The sequence below is a fragment of the Zalophus californianus genome, chromosome 12 (genome assembly GCF_009762305.2).
Source record: "Zalophus californianus isolate mZalCal1 chromosome 12, mZalCal1.pri.v2, whole genome shotgun sequence".
Classification (NCBI taxonomy): domain Eukaryota; kingdom Metazoa; phylum Chordata; class Mammalia; order Carnivora; family Otariidae; genus Zalophus; species Zalophus californianus.
In genome coordinates, this window is record NC_045606.1 from 367,181 (window position 1) to 383,724 (window position 16,544).

At 58.6% G+C, this 16,544-nt stretch overlaps 1 protein-coding gene across 6 annotated transcripts in view; it reads right to left on the bottom strand.

The window, feature by feature from the left end:
* Positions 1 to 538: 538 nt before the first annotated feature.
* The window catches only part of NUDCD3 (NudC domain containing 3), a 58,089-nt gene continuing 42,083 nt past the window's right edge, over positions 539 to 16,544 (bottom strand). Inside the window, exons 4-7 of one of the 6 annotated variants that reach the window (XR_003516425.2) lie at positions 11,056 to 11,199; positions 4,136 to 4,324; positions 1,259 to 2,044; positions 539 to 656 (exon numbers count right to left, since the gene is read on the bottom strand). Coding sequence is in view for 4 of the 6 variants with exons in the window: in XM_027573644.2 (XP_027429445.2) it covers positions 1,934 to 2,044; positions 4,136 to 4,324; positions 11,056 to 11,199 (444 nt within the window). In the remaining 2 variants the exon portion in view is untranslated. The other 5 variants (XM_027573645.2, XM_027573644.2, XR_003516426.2 and 2 more) reach the window with 5 other exon arrangements.

Consider the following 16,544-nt stretch of genomic DNA (forward strand, 5'->3'; position numbering starts at 1 on the left):
GCTTCAGGGCAAACTGTTAAAGATGGGGCCTCTCGTCCCTGGCAAGCTGTTTCTGGTCCCAGACATTTGTGCGCTAACACCGCCCTGCATCCTCCGTTCATTCAGGAAGCACCACCAGGTCCTGCCCACCGAGCACAGTCCCCGGGGACGGGGGCGCGGCAGACCCACTGTGCCCGGGAGGGTGCAGGCAGATGGGTGAGCCCAGCACCGCGGGGCCAGCACCACTACACAGGGCGCGGGGGGTCCTCTGGCAGAAGCTTCAGGATCCTGTGCTCACCTTGGGTTTTCAGGACCTGCTGGAAACCCATGTGGGCTCTGCAGCCACACTCCGTCGTTCTTCTTGATCAAAAGCTCTGATCTTCTGAAAACCCACAGGTTGAGACAAGCATAGTTCAAAAGACACAGGAATCCCCCTCTCTGGGGTTTGCTTTGTATGAGAGCCAGGGACCTCGTGGCTGGAGTTCCAGAAACGTCCACACGCACACACACGCACACATAAAAAACAGCCTCAGCAGCTGATGACACACACGGATGCCGAAGTGCTTAAATACAGATTTATTGCAAACCGACACTGGAGAGGGACTTCGCAGGCAGGCACCCTGCTCTCCGCGGACCTCGGCTGACGGAGCTCAGTGGCCAATCTGCAGCGGCCGCGTCTAGAGAGAGAAAACACGCAGGCTGCACCAGCTCCAGGGCCCAGGCCGGCAGCGAGGGGCAGAGGACGCCCGTGAGGACAGCCCGCCATCAGCAGCATGGACTAGGGAGCTGGCCCCGGCCCACCACTCCCAGACGCTGGTGAGCCGCTATCACGACAGGCGGGGCAGGGCAGAAACACAACACTGAAAATGACGTCGGGCAGAGGAAGACAATGGTCATAGAGTCCACGGCTCCCCGGTCTCCCAAGTAGCCGGGGTGCAGGTGCACAGCCCCCCTCATCACACCAGAAGACCCTCACGGCGTGGCCCAGGAGCCCGAGACCATCAAGAACAGTTCTCACACGAGACGCTGGTGACGTGGGACAGGTGTGCACATCCTGGGGGCCCCCGAGGACGGGTCTCAACAGCTCCACGACCAGCCTCAGTGCCAACTACAGGGTACAGGGCTGCACGCCCCCCGCCCAGCGATGCTCCCACCAGCCACCTGGTGTCTGCACCTCCCTCGATGTCAGCGGAGCCACCCCATGCTTCCCAGGGACTGGGTATTCAGGCCTCCATGAGCCACAAACCTGCCCCCACACGACTGACAAGCCTCCACCCACCTACTCAGGTGAAGGGGGGGCAGTTTCCGGAGGGACCATCGCCCAGAAAGGAGTCCTTGTCCGCCCCGAGGACAGAGTCACGAGGGGAGGTCCCGGGAGACCTGCCGTCTGACGGCCCAAGAGGGCAGGGGCGGGGCTGCCGCGCTCTGGTCTCCTGGGGGCACCCGGTCAGCTCTTTGACAAGAACCGGATCCCACGAGAACACGTCGAGGCCAGTTCCTGCTGCGCCTGGGGCCCCTTGGGGCTGTGTCCCCACATCCAGAAGCGGCGACCAGGACCCCGCTTTCTGCTGCTCCTTGACGGGGTTGAGCAGGCAGAGGACGCATACAAACGCCAAGCGACACCACACGCGCATGTGGGCAGGGAGAGGTCAAGGCTAGGGCTTCCCCGCCCCCCCGCACGTCAGCAGCTGGCCCAGCACCCACTCCCCGCCCCCAGCACGAGGAAAGCAAGCAGAGCGTGCGCACGGCAGCAAGAGGAGAGCGGGTGGCCGGCGCCCCGCTCGCCCCGCACTGCTCCCCGCAGTCTGGAGATGCAGGGCCGGGTGCCGCGGGTTCACCCTTGAAGGAAAGGATGGCAAGGGCAAACCCGCCAACGAGTCCCTGGCAGGAGGGAGCCGGGGGCACGGCCGCCACCCCGCCTCCCGGCCGGCGGGCACTTCCTTTCCTCCGGGCATTAAAACTGCACAGCCCCTGGGGAGATGTTGAACATGGCCGGGTCGAATCGCTGGCCTCGGAAGGGAGAGCCTTCAGCATCCCACCCCTTCTTCAGCATCTCATGGACTTTCTACAAACAGAAAACAGACACAGAGGTTAACGCAGGGCCCAGAGCAGGGCTCACTCTGCCTCCTCCGCACGAGGACCTGCTGTCCCTCCTGCCCGCGGCCCCTCTCCCCTGGCGTTAAGCCCAGTGGTGCAGCCGCGAGCACGGCGGACATGGGCCCGGTTAACGGATCACTGCCGACCTGGGGCGCATGGCACAGCCTGCGCCGAGGGCCTAGAAACCAGCCCCGCCCAACACACGCCCCACCCACCCCTCCTCTCCAACTCCTGCCGCCCCCTTCCAAGCCCCCTCCCCGCCAGTTCCTCTCCGGACAGAAGCCCCGTGCAAGCCCTGACCGCTGGTGAGGACTGTGTACCAGGGCCGTCCAGGGCCGTCAACTCCTGCTCCCCACACAGGCCCTGCCTCCTCGGGAGCCACCAGCCAGTCCTGCTGACCCCCTAGCCCCACATTTCCTCCTCCTGGGGACCTGTTCGAGCGTCCACAGCCATGTGACCTCAGCACCTCTGAGCTTCCCCAGATCTGGCTCCCTCACCACCAGCTCCCGGCACAGTCCTCCTGCCTTCACGCTCTCGTGGTCCGAACCCACTCCCCACACGGCGCTTCCCTCACAGCTGTGTGTGAAGACGGTCTTCCCCAAAGCCCCGCCGAGCCCAGAGGAGTCCTGGACAGCAGTGCTGGTGCCGCTCATTCAAGGGCAGGTCACCCGGGCAAGGCGCACACCCAGCCTCTGGCTCCTGCATGTCTGCTCAAAGTGCCCGGAAAGCACCGCTCGGCCCAGCACTCACGTCCCCCAGGGCCTCACGCTGTCCCCCAGCACGTGGCAAGTCCTTCCGGAGTCCCTTCCGACTCGAGGCACAAAGGCCCGTCTGTTAAGACTGCAGCATCTTTAAAGCTCTTCTTCGGATATGTCCCCATCGGCTGTCTGTCCCCGGGCCCGTTGGCGAGGGTCTCCTGCTCCCCATGCGGGCCTGGGTGCCCAGGCGGTGGCGCTCGAGCCCCTCCGTGGGGCCCAAGCTCACACTTTTTCTTCTGGTGGCCACAGGCAGCTGCCCCGTAATGGACCGCGGCTGCCACCCAACGCCCACAAAGGCGAGGCCCCCATCTGCGAGCTCGGCTGCGCCAGCCGGAGACACAGGCCACCTCAGCCCCCCAGCCCTGTAGGCCCAGGTGGTCAGGGAGCCCAACCAAGGGTAGGTTTGGAGACTCGGGAAGGAGGACAGAGGCAGGGACCAACTTGGGATTCAGGCCCCAGCCCTGCTGCCCGAGCCACCTTGACCGTGACCTGGCACCAGCACCCGATGCTCCTCTCATGACCCAGCCAGCCCTGCCCGACAAGCGGGCCGTCAGCGCTCCCTGAGTGACCCTCGCAGGAGCAAGGCCGTCTGCGTGGGGCCTGAGGAAAGGGCAGCAGGAGGGAAGACCAATGAGAACACCTCGGAACCCCGAATGGCATCGGGGGGGGGGCTCCCGTGTCAACACACGTGGAACAAAGACGACGCCCTCCCCTGCAAGACTTGACTTGGCCGGTGCCCACCACACCCGGGAACCAAAATTAACCTGATAAAACTGACCCTTCTTCCCCTCAACAGACACTCTTGGGAGCACTGAGCACAAAGAAGAATGAACACGCCCGGCAAATCTGCGTTCCTTTCCCCAGCACGTGCTGCGCGGTGCGGACCTCTGCCCGTGCGGAACCCTCATGTCCCCTCCCCGCTGGCCACCCGGACTTCTCTGGCCTCGGATGTTCCCAGGTGACTTGGAAGGATTCTCTCTTCCCATGGGCCCTGCAGCAGGGCTGGGCCTGGCTCCCCACAACTCTGCCGAGGGTCCTCGGAGGTTTGGGGGAGGGGCTGTCTGGGCACCGTTCCCCCCGCCCCACAGCCCCGGAGAGCCCCGATCACGTGCGACGTCCCACGTCTGTGTGGACCAGCTGCACATCACAGCCCTGCCACCTGGGCTCTGAACAGGGGCAGAACCAGTGCCCCACCCCAGAGGGTGACAGGCGACCAGGCCAGAGCCACCTGCGAGGACCCTGCTGCAGACTCCCCCTGCTCGCAGTGTCCCCCACCGCCCCCGCCCAGCACGCCTCCTCACCAGCTCGTGGCTCTGCGGCTTGCCCTGCAGCTTCTGGTGGTAGTCAAAGGTGAGCCTGTCCAGCACAGCATGCTCCTCCTCGTCCACCGTGGCCATGGAGCGCTCCTTGTTGATCTTGTCGATGTCGATGTGCTCCTCGCCCTCCAGGACAGCACTCCACCAGTACTCGCCCACCTTGTTCAGGCTCACCTGGGACACACGGGCAGACAGTGTTCTGTGTGGGGGCAGCCCTCATCCCCCCCAACCCCAGGTTCTTTCGGAGGCCAAGGACCCACATGTGTGAGCGCCCCACACCCGCTCAGCAGCCAGGACCCCAGCCCAGCCCCCACTGCAGCCTCCCTGCACCACCGGGGAGACGAGCCTCTGTCCACAGGCTTCTGCCCGCCCCTCCCCAGCTTGCCCACCACACACCCAAGGACCTCCCTTGCCTCCAGGACGCCCCGCCCGGGGTCAGGGGAGCGCATGGGGGAGGCGGGGCCCAGACGGCACACGCCTCCCTGTGGGCTGGTGGCGGAGCTCCTCGGGGGGGCTGAGAACGGACTGGTGGGCGGACCACAGTCCCTCACACTGTCCACTTAGTCTCCAAAGGCACAAAAGCCCCAGTCACACCCCGAAGGCCAGGAGGCAGGGCCTGCAGCCGGAGCAGCTCTCACTCAGAGCAGCCCCACCCCCACCCCGCCCCGAGCAGAGGGCTCCTGGCCGGGGCGTAATCATGACTCCACAGACCCGGGACCGGCCCCCACCAGTGACGTCTGGGAGGACCAGACGTGCCTGAGCACCCCCCAGCACAGCAGGGCTCCAGCCCGGTCCCGGAGGACTCGGGGTGTGGGATACGGGGCAGGCCGCACGGTGAGAGGGTGTCTGGGTGACAGCATGGCGTCAACATCTGCAGGACGGAAATAAGCCTCCCCGCAGCCGACTACCCCGGGGGGGGGGGGGGGCGTGAAGACGGGGCGGCCCAGACCGCAGGCTCAGAGATGAAGGACTTCTCCCTGCCAACGCCATGGCTGACGTCTGGGGTAGATCTGGTTTCCAGATGCTCCGGTCAGCTGCTTCTCATGGACTCTGCTCCCCAGTTGGTGTGCGGGGACCTGACCTGGCCCTCTGAGACCCCCATGTCGAGAGCGCGGCCCACCCCCGCCGAGGTGCGGACCTGCGTTCCAACACAAGCAGCACCTTCTGAGGGGGAGGGTGTTCCCGGTCTTCCTATATCCCCGTTATTCCTGGAGAGCGCTCCGAGGCACTTACAGGCCTCTCTGCCTCTGGGGACAGAGACCCTCAGGCCCTTCCCACCTGTAGGACCTCCTCACCACGGAGGAGCTCTGCACACACCCAGGAGCCAGCGGACCGCAGGGCCAAGGGCAGAGCCACTCTGGGCCCATCAGCGCCCCTCCCCCAAGGGCACAGCAGGGGTCAGCCCCGCACCACCAGGGGCGCTGCCGCCCGCCCCTCCACATGAACCGCCAACCACACACAGGGTTTCTGGGCAGGACGGGCTGATCCTGCAGACAAGGAGCTACTGGGCCTTGCTACCCACATGAGCCCTTCGCAAACCCAACAAAAATCAAGATGAGCTGAGCATCACTTTTAAAAACACTGTGTTTTGAGAGGCGCCTGGGTGGCTCAGTCATTAAGCGCCTGCCTTTGGCTCAGGTCATGGTCCCAGGGTCCTGGGATCGAGCCCCGCATCGGGCTCCCTGCTCGGCGGGAAGCCTGCTTCTCCCTCTCCCACTCCCCCTGCTTGTGTTCCCTCTCTCGCTGTGTCTCTGTCAAATAAATAAATAAAATCTTTAAAAATAAAATAGAAACACTGTGTTTTGAGGGAAAACTCATGTAACACAGTCGATCATTCTAAAGTGAACAATTCAGTGCATTTAGCACATTCAGTGTTGGGCAACCACCACCACTATCTGCTTCAGAGCACTGTCCTCACCCCAAAGGAGCCCCGTGCCCACGACCAGCCCCTCCCCACAGTGTCGTTATGCTTCCCGGCTCCCCACTGCACACACCAGGTGTCCTTCTGAGCCCCCACTTCTTGCACTCAGCGTGCTGTCCCCATGGTACGTCCACGCCGCCCAGCAGGTGGCAGGAGGTGGCGTTACTGCTGTGGCTCTGCTTCGTGGTTCCGTGACCAAAGACAACGCCATCCTTCCGTGTGCTCATTTACCATCGTGTTTTTCTGAACATTTTATTTGGAATAATTTCAAACATACCCGTGTGTGTTTGTCCTGGGCTCCCCCACCAACATGCTACCCCTGCTCCGTCATGGCACGTGCGTTGGATGACATGCATAACTCACAGTAAGTTACACAATCTTGCCCGGAACCACCCCGATATCTCAACGTGCGCCTCTTCCTGGGGACAGGGATGCTCTTTTCTTTCGCAGAACTTTCCCTCCTGCAGAGGATCCAGGCTGGGGTCCCAAATGCACCTTAGTGGTCCTGTCCCCGCTCATCTGGAACATTCCATGGCCTCGTACTTAAAGACCGTTCTTCATCTGGGGTTCGTCTTGTTTCCTCCTGATTAAGCTCAGGAAGGCGCCCCCAAGAGCGTACTGCACAGGTGACGCCGTGCCCCGTCCAGGGTGTCACTCCACCACATCCACCGGCTTCCTCCCTGAGCCCGTTTCCCCACAATGGCGGCAGGGCCCTCCTCCCCCACGGTGGAGCCATTTAACCGCCGTCAGCACCCACTCCCGGGTGCCCAAAATCTTGGTGGCTCCCGCTCAATCCCATCCCTCATTACGCAGGTGTTGAGAGTATCCTAACTCGCCGCCCACCTTACCTGGCCTCCCTCCAGGACCCTCACATCGACGTGATCCCAGAACTCAAATCAGTTTCCCAAAGCGTCCTCGCAGAAACTTCCAACCCCGCGTGAGTGAGCTCAGCACCCGCACAACCTGTGCGATGACTCAGCAGCCTCTGCCTCCCCTCCGACGACGACTCAGCAGCCTCTGTCCCCCTCCCCCCTGCCTGGCAGAACCACATCCAAGCAGGGTGGCCTTTTGCCTGACGAGGGGGACACCATGAGAGCTGAGGACGGTGCTGGCCACGAGGCAGACGGTGGGACCTGCTCCCTGCAGGCACCTCCGGAAGGACATGGGTCTGCATCCAACCACCGACCCCGGAGCCAACCAGGCGCAGCAGGACGACGGGCAAGCGCCTGGTGTTTTGTGCCGTCAACGAGCTTTTTAAGCTCAGAGGTCAGAGCACTGTGTGGGCCGGACAGAACAGGGCCGGGGCGTGGCTGTGCCGGTGGGGAACCCTGTCTGTGCTCGCCTCGCCCCAGGACGGAGGGACGACCCTGTGTCCCCTGGGAGCATAGTCCACTGGTAGTGCCCGGCACCTTCCTGCCGCTCGCCCCCCAGAGCCACAACTCCTCCCTGCTGGGACTCAGGGACTGCCCAGGGACAGCGCCACAGTGCTGACCGTCCCAAGAAACGCCCAGGGTCCTGGGAGATGAGAGCGCCAAAGGCCATTCCACAGACTGGCTTCCAGGCTTCCGGCATTTGCCAGAACACTGAGGTTATGGAGCCCGCAGCTGGGATGGAGGATGCGCTGTGACTCCGCGGGAAACACACATCCTCATCAGCACATGGAGAGGGACAGAGCAAGGAGCGCGGGCAGGGCAGCCAGGGTGAGTTTGGGTCGGCAAGCCCGCGCTGGCAGCCACACGAGGACCTGGCCGCACACACACAGGGCGCAGGACAGCGTCCCCTGGCAGATGGCCAAGGACTACGGTGAGCCTGCAACTCCCGGCTGCTGAGAACTGAACTCCAGGAGAGGATGCGGGGGCACAGCCCGCACGCACACACTCGGGGGAGCGCTAAGCTGGGCAGGGACCAGCCCAGGAACACTTCGCCCCGGCAGAGGGGGCCGTCAGCACCGCGGGGGGGGGGGGGGGGGGGGGGGCGGGGCAGGGACAGGGCGCCGGTGCACCTCTGGGACAGCATGGCATGGGGGAGGCGCTGACTCCCCGTCTCTTAGCCGAGAAAGGAGCCTGCCTGAGAGACAAGGAGCCTCGTTTAACACTCTCGAGTGTGGGAGGGAGGGAGGTAAGAGCTGTCATCCGGTTTTAGCTGCCACCCCTGCCCGCTCTGAACGCCTGCTGGGCGCGTCTGAGGCGCACGCCCTCAGGGGACGACGGGGGCTGGGAAGCCAGTGGCATCACCCGCTGGGAGGTCAGGCGCAGACCAAGGACTCTGGGGAGGTGACAGGCAGCTGTGGGGTCGCCCCTCATGGTCCATGAGGCCCTCAGAGCAGTCTCACCCCTCAGGGCCTGTCCTGGTGCCCTGGGGCAGCCAGGGGCCTTGATTCTCTCCGTCTGGAGGCCGACAGGTGCTGCAGGGCTGGGCTCCCTCCGGAGGTCTCCGGGGACCGGCTGTGGCTGTGTCTCCCCAGCGTCTGCCTGTCTTCACGTCACTCCTCCTGCCTGTGTGTCCTCCTCTGTCTCCAACCGCCCTCTCGCTCTCTCGTAAGGTCCCATTCGCAGGTTCCAGGCTCTGGCGAGGACACTGAAGCCCTTTCTGGCCCTCTGCAACCCTTGGGACGTGCGCCCTTGACCGTGTTCCTCAGTCGCCCTGGTGCCCAGCACAGGGCCTGGCCCTGAACCGTCAGCAACCTACAGACGTCTGGGGCTGGACCAGCCAAGGCTTTCAGCCTCACCCTAAGGGTCAGAAATGCAGTTCCCGTGCAGCCGATGGGACTACCCGAGCCAGGCAGTGCCGAGCGGAGCGGAGGCCCAAGGGACGTGGTGTGTGCCCCCAGCAGCAAAGGCGACCAGGGTCTTCATGCGTCATGGCAATGCACTCACTCGGCTGCAGTATCATCTCAGATATACGTGACCCCAAACGTCACATGAACCGCGACGCCCAGAACATGGCCCGTGGTCGGGAGGGGAGGCAGGGGGAAGCCCCACACCCCATGGGCAGGGCACGCTGGCTGTGCCAACGGGTGAGCTCAGGGGAGGGCGTGCGAGAGCCTTCCCCACGTAACACCAGCTGCTGATGGTCAAGCCGCCCCGAGCACTGCGGGCAGTACTCGTCCGGCACCCACGGACCCAAGGGCTCCCACACGGACCTGGCTGGCAGGGGTTCAGCGGGAAAACTCCCAGAAGCCATGTTCACGGGCAGCGCCAAGTGCACCTCCGCCCGCGGCCAGCTCTGCACAGCTGAACTCACCGAGCGGCAGGGGCGTGGCAAAGGCAAACTAGGAAAGTCAATGGCAGCGGGCATGGTGCGGGCGGACGGGAGGGAGGCCTCCCACAGGCTGCACACATGCTCCCCCCCCACCCCCTCCAGGGCACCCCGCAGCTGGGAGGCGGAGAGGCAGGGAGCCGGCGGGCTCTGGGGCAGGCGTGGGGCTCCGCCTCGGGCGAGTCACGTCCCATGGACGAGCTTTGGAGAGTTAAAGGGGCCCTGAGCGTGCTCACAAATGGCAGCCTATGACAAGGAGTTACCAGTCTGCCACGAGCCACAGCCGTGTTCAAGCACTCGCACACAGAACACACAAAAAGGCAACGTGGCTGTGAGGATGTCAGTCACGGCTACCAACTGAAGCCCCCATAAGACGAGCTCAGGGATCACGTTTCCACAGCGGACACGGAAACTACACGGGCGATAACCCTGACGGACGCCAGGGCAGCGGCTGGGAGCCCTCAGAGCACCAGCGAGCCCTCGGCCAACCTGTCCACGCAGGGATGCGGGCACACACATCCTGGCGGGGGCGTCAGGCAGACTGCGTGCTTCCCGGGTGGGACTCCCGCTGGGGCGCTGCTCGAGGGCCACCCCCCCACGCTGTCCGCAGGCTCTCACAGCTCCACCGGCACAGGATGAGCTGCTGGGAGGCTGGGGGTGGTGGTGGTGAGGAGACCCTGACTTTACCTCCCACAGCCCCGTGAAGCACCAGTAAGGCCACGACCAGGAAGGCATTCTGCAATGGGGCCGGAGAGTGGGGAATGGCTCAGGTGCACTGGGGGACAGGGAGGCACAGCGTGATGGGAAGAGGGGCTGAGCCCCAGGATGACAACGGTCACAATCCCACGGAGAGGAGCAGGAACCTCGGAAGAGCAGGGGGGTGCAAAGCAAGGTTGAGAACAAGAGCTGGGTGAGCTTGGCCTGTGCCCCACAAGCCGGTGTCCCCATCACACAGACGGCCCCGTGAGTGCGCCCTAGCAGCCCACACGACAGACCCCTCTCAAGCCAAGCCCTCCGGTCAGCGCACACAGGCTGGCCCACTGGTGCCCATCCTGCGAACATGAAACTGGAACATTCTTCCTCCTTCCTTCTGGGCACATGTGAAGAATGGGTCTGTGTAAAATGCTGAGTTCTGTCCACAGACCTGGTCTGTTCCTGTTGACTGCACTCTCTCACCAGACCCTGGTTGGGCACCCCCTGCCAGACCGGGTGCGAGGGCCCCGAGGAGGGGGAAGGAGCCACTGAGGACGCCAGGAATGGGAGCGTCAGAGCAAGTGGCTTGGCTTCTGCAGCCCCAAGGAGCTCAGCCAGCTGAGATCCCCTTTGTCAAATAAGCCGGTCTGTTTGGATCTATTAACTCTGCATCCTCCAGTAGGACATCTGTGAAATTCAACCTGCCTTCCAATTTGTCACTTATGTGGTTCTGCCTCAGATGTAACCAGGTCGCTGGCAAGCACAGCCATGCTCTGGGGATGACCCCGCAGGAGCTCCTCTGCGGTGCGGTCTCCACGTGCGGTCACCATGTGGGCACAAGGGCGGAGGACCATGAGTTCATGCTCTGCTTCAGAGAACCAACTGGTGGGACCCCAAGGGGCCGAGGCCAGCAAAGGTGCCCCCTGAGCTGTGCCCCAGACAGCAGGAATCCACACCCCCACAGCCCGAGGAAAAGCCCCACAGATGGTGTGACCCCCCCTCCCGGAGCTCAAGCACCGACGCCCACACTCACCAGGACGCACTTGCCAGGCTCCAGGCTCCAGAGAGAGCTCTCCGTGTTGACCTTGTGGGTGAACTTCCCTTCCATGAGGACGTGCTCCCCACCCTCCTCCAGCACAGCCACCCGGATGGAGCTGCTGCTCAGGGCCACCGAGACCTGGAACCGAGCAGAAGGGAGTCACTCTGTGCTGGAAGGTGGCGCCTAGCACGCTCCCAAGCAGGACCTGGCCACAGACCACGGGAGAGCAAGATGCAAGGCCATCCTAGGGGTCCACAGGCACTCTGGACGAAGAGAATCCTACCGACCCGGTGACATTGGAAGCAGCCCGTGCACCGCCATCTCCTTCAAGTAAACGTACTGGAAGTCCCGTTTCAACGTGCGTAGTGATGACGCAGGGAAAACTACTGGTGTTCCACGGAAATCCCTTCTCCATCAGTGGAGACTGATGGCCATGGATGAAGGCAAGCGTGGCCGGCGCAGGTGGGGTTGTGCCTCCCCACCCCCATCTCGCTGTTGGGCCTCATCAGCAGCACAGCTCCGGAGGATGCCCAGGAGGGCTGAGCCCCCACACGCCCACTCTGCCTCCGTCCGCAAGCCGCTGTGCCTTCCCCAGGGACAGTGAGGCTGGCTCCCCTGTTCTCAAGAAACCCAGCCTCTCAGCCCACCATTCTCTCCTTGGGGACACTTGTCCTGGACAGTCTCTCCCCTCTCCCCCGCAGCTGTCTCCACAACCACACTGGGACCTGCTGGGACCCTGGCCTGCAGCCTCCAAAGCTCGTGAACCCCTGGAGGTTCATCAGATCAGTAACTGGAAGAGGGAAGCACACAGAACTCCTGTTTTTATTCCATTTCAATTCTTTTTAAACTCTAAAATGTGTGTCTAAACTGCAAAATCTTTTTATGACAGCATCTGCATAATGCGTGCATTAAATGAAAAGACACTGGAGGGGAGAACTCAGGCCTAAGGGTGGGGTTCCATCTGCTTTTGTTTGGAGACGACCCCCCCCCACATGGCTTGTAAGTGCTCATTAAACGCTCATAAAGCATCGAACAGAAATTCTCAAAGTCACAGAATATTCGAGCGTGGCTCCTGTAACCTAACTGTACTGTAAAAACCCTCGAGTAAAAGATGGACAGTGGGGGGCGCCTGGGTGGCTCCGTCGTTAAGCGCCTGCCTTCGGCTCAGGTCGTGATCCCGGGGTCCTGGGATCGAGCCCCGCGTCGGGCTCCCTGCTCCGCAGGAAGCCTGCTTCTCCCTCTCCCACTCCCCCTGCTTGTGTTCCTGCCCTCGTTCTCTCTCTCTGTCAAATAAATAAATAAAATCTTAAAAAAAAAAAAAAAAAAGATGGACAGCGGAAGGGGTGCTGTTCCAGAGTCCCACCATCAGGCAGCTCTCAGGCAAGAGAGGAGGAATCCCTGAACTGAGCCGGGGGTGCAGGAGCCGGGGAAGGGGACAAAAGCCACAGACAGAGGGACCCACAGCCCACACATGCCCACACCCAACCTCTGGGGGTGTCCTGTTCGCCCGGCTCCGCAAAGACACGGGCACGACCCGGGCTTACTCGGCATCCAAAGGCCAAATTGGCAGCAGCCTGGCATACTCCCAGACGATGTCCCTGACCATGAACTTGGATGTGCGGTGGAGGCGCCACAGGAGCAAGCTCACTTTAATAAAATCCTCCCAGCCAACTTTACATAACACGATAATTTCCAAATTTGGGCAAGCTTCTCACACGGCGAGGCCTGCACAACAGGGGATGAGCCAAAGCACCGAAGGGGACCCAGATAGGAGAGGCTTCCAGTTCGAGATGTCACTTTGGGAAGGGTGATCGTGCCCCAGCCTCTGTGACCCACAGAAACGACAGGAACAAAGCACAAAGAGAAAAACCCCAGACAATGCAAAAGGGAGGAAGGAGGAGGAGGAAATGCGGAGACAAAGGAGAAGAGTGTGGGGACAGACAGCATGGAGCAGGGACGAGTGAGTGGTCTGCTCGTCTGGGCGTGGGGCTTCCGGCTGACAGTCAGCAGGCAGGGAGGACGGGAGCAGAGCCGCTCAGAGCCAGCCCTGGGACAGCTGCGGAAGCCCCACCAGAGGGGACAGGACCCCGCTGTGGTACAGACCGACGGGGGCAGCGCTCGAGGCTCGAGACACGGAGCAGCAGTCTGAGGGGCGGTGGGGGCGGTCGGCCCCACGTGCTGTACGGAAGGCTGGCCGGTCGGCCCCTCGGCTTCGACCAGACCTCAGCCACATAATGGAGAACACCATCAACACCATCCCCTCCTCAAAAGAATGGGGAAAATACGTTTAATTAAAAAAACTACCAGGGAATTAAGAAAGGCACCCTTAAAGCAACAGCATGAAAAAACAAAGACTACAGAGCAAATAGGAAAAAAGGAAATTCTAAAATATTTCCAGTATATATCCTCAGAGAGGCGTGAGAGGTGTGACTATGGAACCAAAACGAAATATGAAAATAGAACAATCACACACATACACCACTTAGAATTAAACACACAGAAGCTAAAATAGAATCTGTAACAGAAAGACTGGAAAACAAAGTCAAAAAACATCAAGGTAGAGACAAAGACCCATCCAGGCTGTGGGGCGGTGTGCCGGAAACCATGCAGCAACAAGACAATGCTCTGGGGTCGAGGAAAACATGCCTTCGGACAAAACCCCACTGAGGGCTGTGCAGAAGGAGTAAAACACAACACACACAAACTCGTGGACTTGTAACACCGAGAATTCAAAATAAGGCCCTAAAAATTCCAAAGACCAGGGATAAAAGTTTACTCACAAAGAACCTGAACAGAAGAGATCTCTAGAAACAGTTAACACTGGACATTAAGATGAGAGGGAAGCAATGTCTTCAATTTTCTAAGGGGAGAACTTTTTTTAAAGTTAGATTTCCATACACACCCAAACCATGAAATAACGGAAAGTTTAAAATAACTACATTTTAAGACATTCAAGAATTCCTTATTTACAACATACCTTGAGAAAGTTCCTTGAGGCTATAGCCCAGCAAAATGAGGAAAAAAAAACAAACCAGAGGAAGATCCTGGGGGAACGGGGTCAAAGGCATAAACGTCCAATAGGAAGGTCAGTGGGGCCTGGACCTCCTCCACAGCACGGTGACCGCAGCTCACAACACGGTACCGGGCATGAAGAAGCTGCTAAGAGAGAACGCCAACACTCACCACACACACAGACACGAAACCTTAACTATGTATGGTGACAAGTGTAACTAATCCTACCCTGGTGACCACTGTACAATACAGGTATCAGAGCCTTATGCTATACCCCCGAAGCTCAAAGGCTGTCATATGTCAATTACACCTTAATAAAACTGAGCGGGGTGGGGAGGGAGATCCAAAAGGGGTCCAAAACACTGAATTTAATCCAGAAGTACAGCGAAAGGGAGCTCCAGGATGGAAACTATACAGCAGAACTGAACCATAATTGGTCCAGGTGGGAATCAGAGGTGAGAGGGCCTTAGGGAAAGCGATTTCTAGACAATATTCTTTACTAGTGCGTCTAGGTGATTCGGACATTATGATGAAAAGATACTATTTTTTACAAGTTAAAAAGACACACCAGGAAAACAAAAAGCTACACAAGAAATTCCTAATCCAAAAGTGAAAATTATAGAGTAACACCTCCAAAAAAGCTCTTTCAAAAAGCAACAAGAACATAAAAATTGTCAATATGTACGTTTTCTGAACTTTGAGAACTAATCAAAGGTTTGCAGGAACCCAGAGAGCATTGAGTCAAGAAAAACAAGCTTTATGACATTTTAGCTGACCCTGGGCCCGTTCTCACTCTCTAGCCCCTTGGTAACCCACATCCCCAGCACAGCCTGGCAGCCATCAGAGGGAGCACAGAGGAGCTGGAGCTCCTCCAAAACTTCATTCTCAAGAACTCGGATTACTTGACCTGTGGTATGGTTCCCCAGAAGACCCCACTTGTTAGGCTGTTTTTAAATGGACTTGGAAAAGCCTTTTCCCCAGGGAGTGTTTGTTGAAAACAATCAGAGGCAAGTATTTTAACTTCACAGCTGACTGAAACAGTGGATAACAGCTGAGGCAAACAAAAGGAAAAGTTGTGGAATATAATGTCCGTGGAGGTTTTGAAAACTTGGACACATGAATGTGCAGGCTTAGAAAAAAACCCTTCGGTGAGGCCCTAACTCTCACCACTGGTTGACTTTGAGACTCTGCATGAGCAAGTGGAGGCTAAGGCAGAACTTTCAACTGCTAGGCTAAGTGTTAAAGGCAGGCCCTAATACATACACAGAGTTCCCTGGGAAAGAAATTCACTGGTCCTAGGTGTTTAAGAAAGTCTGTCCAATCATTTGCTGATCACTAAGTTCACCAAGTAGAGACTTCACTGGCCACCACAATAAAGAATACAGACTTTAGAAAATTAGCTCAGAAAAGCCATCCAACAAACAAGAACAACTACATCAAGTACCAACAGCAACAAACCATGAGAAAAAGGGAGAATCTGAGTTCCAGAGTTGCCATATTGTTATTTAAAATGTCCATACTTTTCAACAAAAAATTATAGGACTCACTAAAACAAGAAAAGAGAGTCCATATACATGTAACAAAAGCAAACAATAAAACCTGTCCCCAAGGAAGTCTAGACATGGGCTTAGTAGAAAGTCTGTAAGTCAGCTATTGTAAATATACTCATAAAGCTAAAGAAAACCATGTGCAAATAACTAAAAGAAAGTATGAGAATAATATCTCATGAAGAATATCAATAAACAGATAAACATTACTTTAAAAAAAAAATACAAATTCTGGAATTTAAAAGTAACTGGGGAAAAAAACTGAAGCAGAAAATCTACTAGAGGGTCCAAAAGCAAATCACAGCAGCTAGAAGAAAGAATCAGAAAATCTAAAGACAGGACAAATGATGGGGCGCCTGGGTGGCTCAGTCGTTAAGTGTCTGCCTCCAGCTCAGGTCATGGTCCCAGGGTCCTGAGATCGAGCCCCGCATCGGGCTCCCTGCTCAGCGGGGAGCCTGCTTCTCCCTCTGCCTGTGTCCCCCCCCCCCACTCCCCACTCATGCTCTTTTAAACAAATAAATAAAATCTTTAAAAAAAAAAAATGAAGAACGAGAGAAAGAAAGAAACCATGCAGGCTAGTAAGCAGTGGGTGGGAATATTCAAAGGGTGAAGGGAAGGCATGTCAACAAAGAATTCTATATCAGGCAACACTATCCTTCAAAGTTGAAGGAAAAATTAAGACATTCACAGATTTAAAAACCAACAACAACAACAACAAAACCCTGAGAGAATTCATCCCTAACAGGCCTATCTTTTCTTACACAAGCCCTGCAAGAAACTAGAGAGTTCTTCAGGCTGAAATGAAAGGACACTAGATAGTTACTTGAACCCGCATGAAGAAATAGAGAGTGCTGGTAAAGATAAATAGAAAAGACAGTATAAGTGTACCTTTTGTTAACTCTCTTTCTCTATTTAATTTAAAAC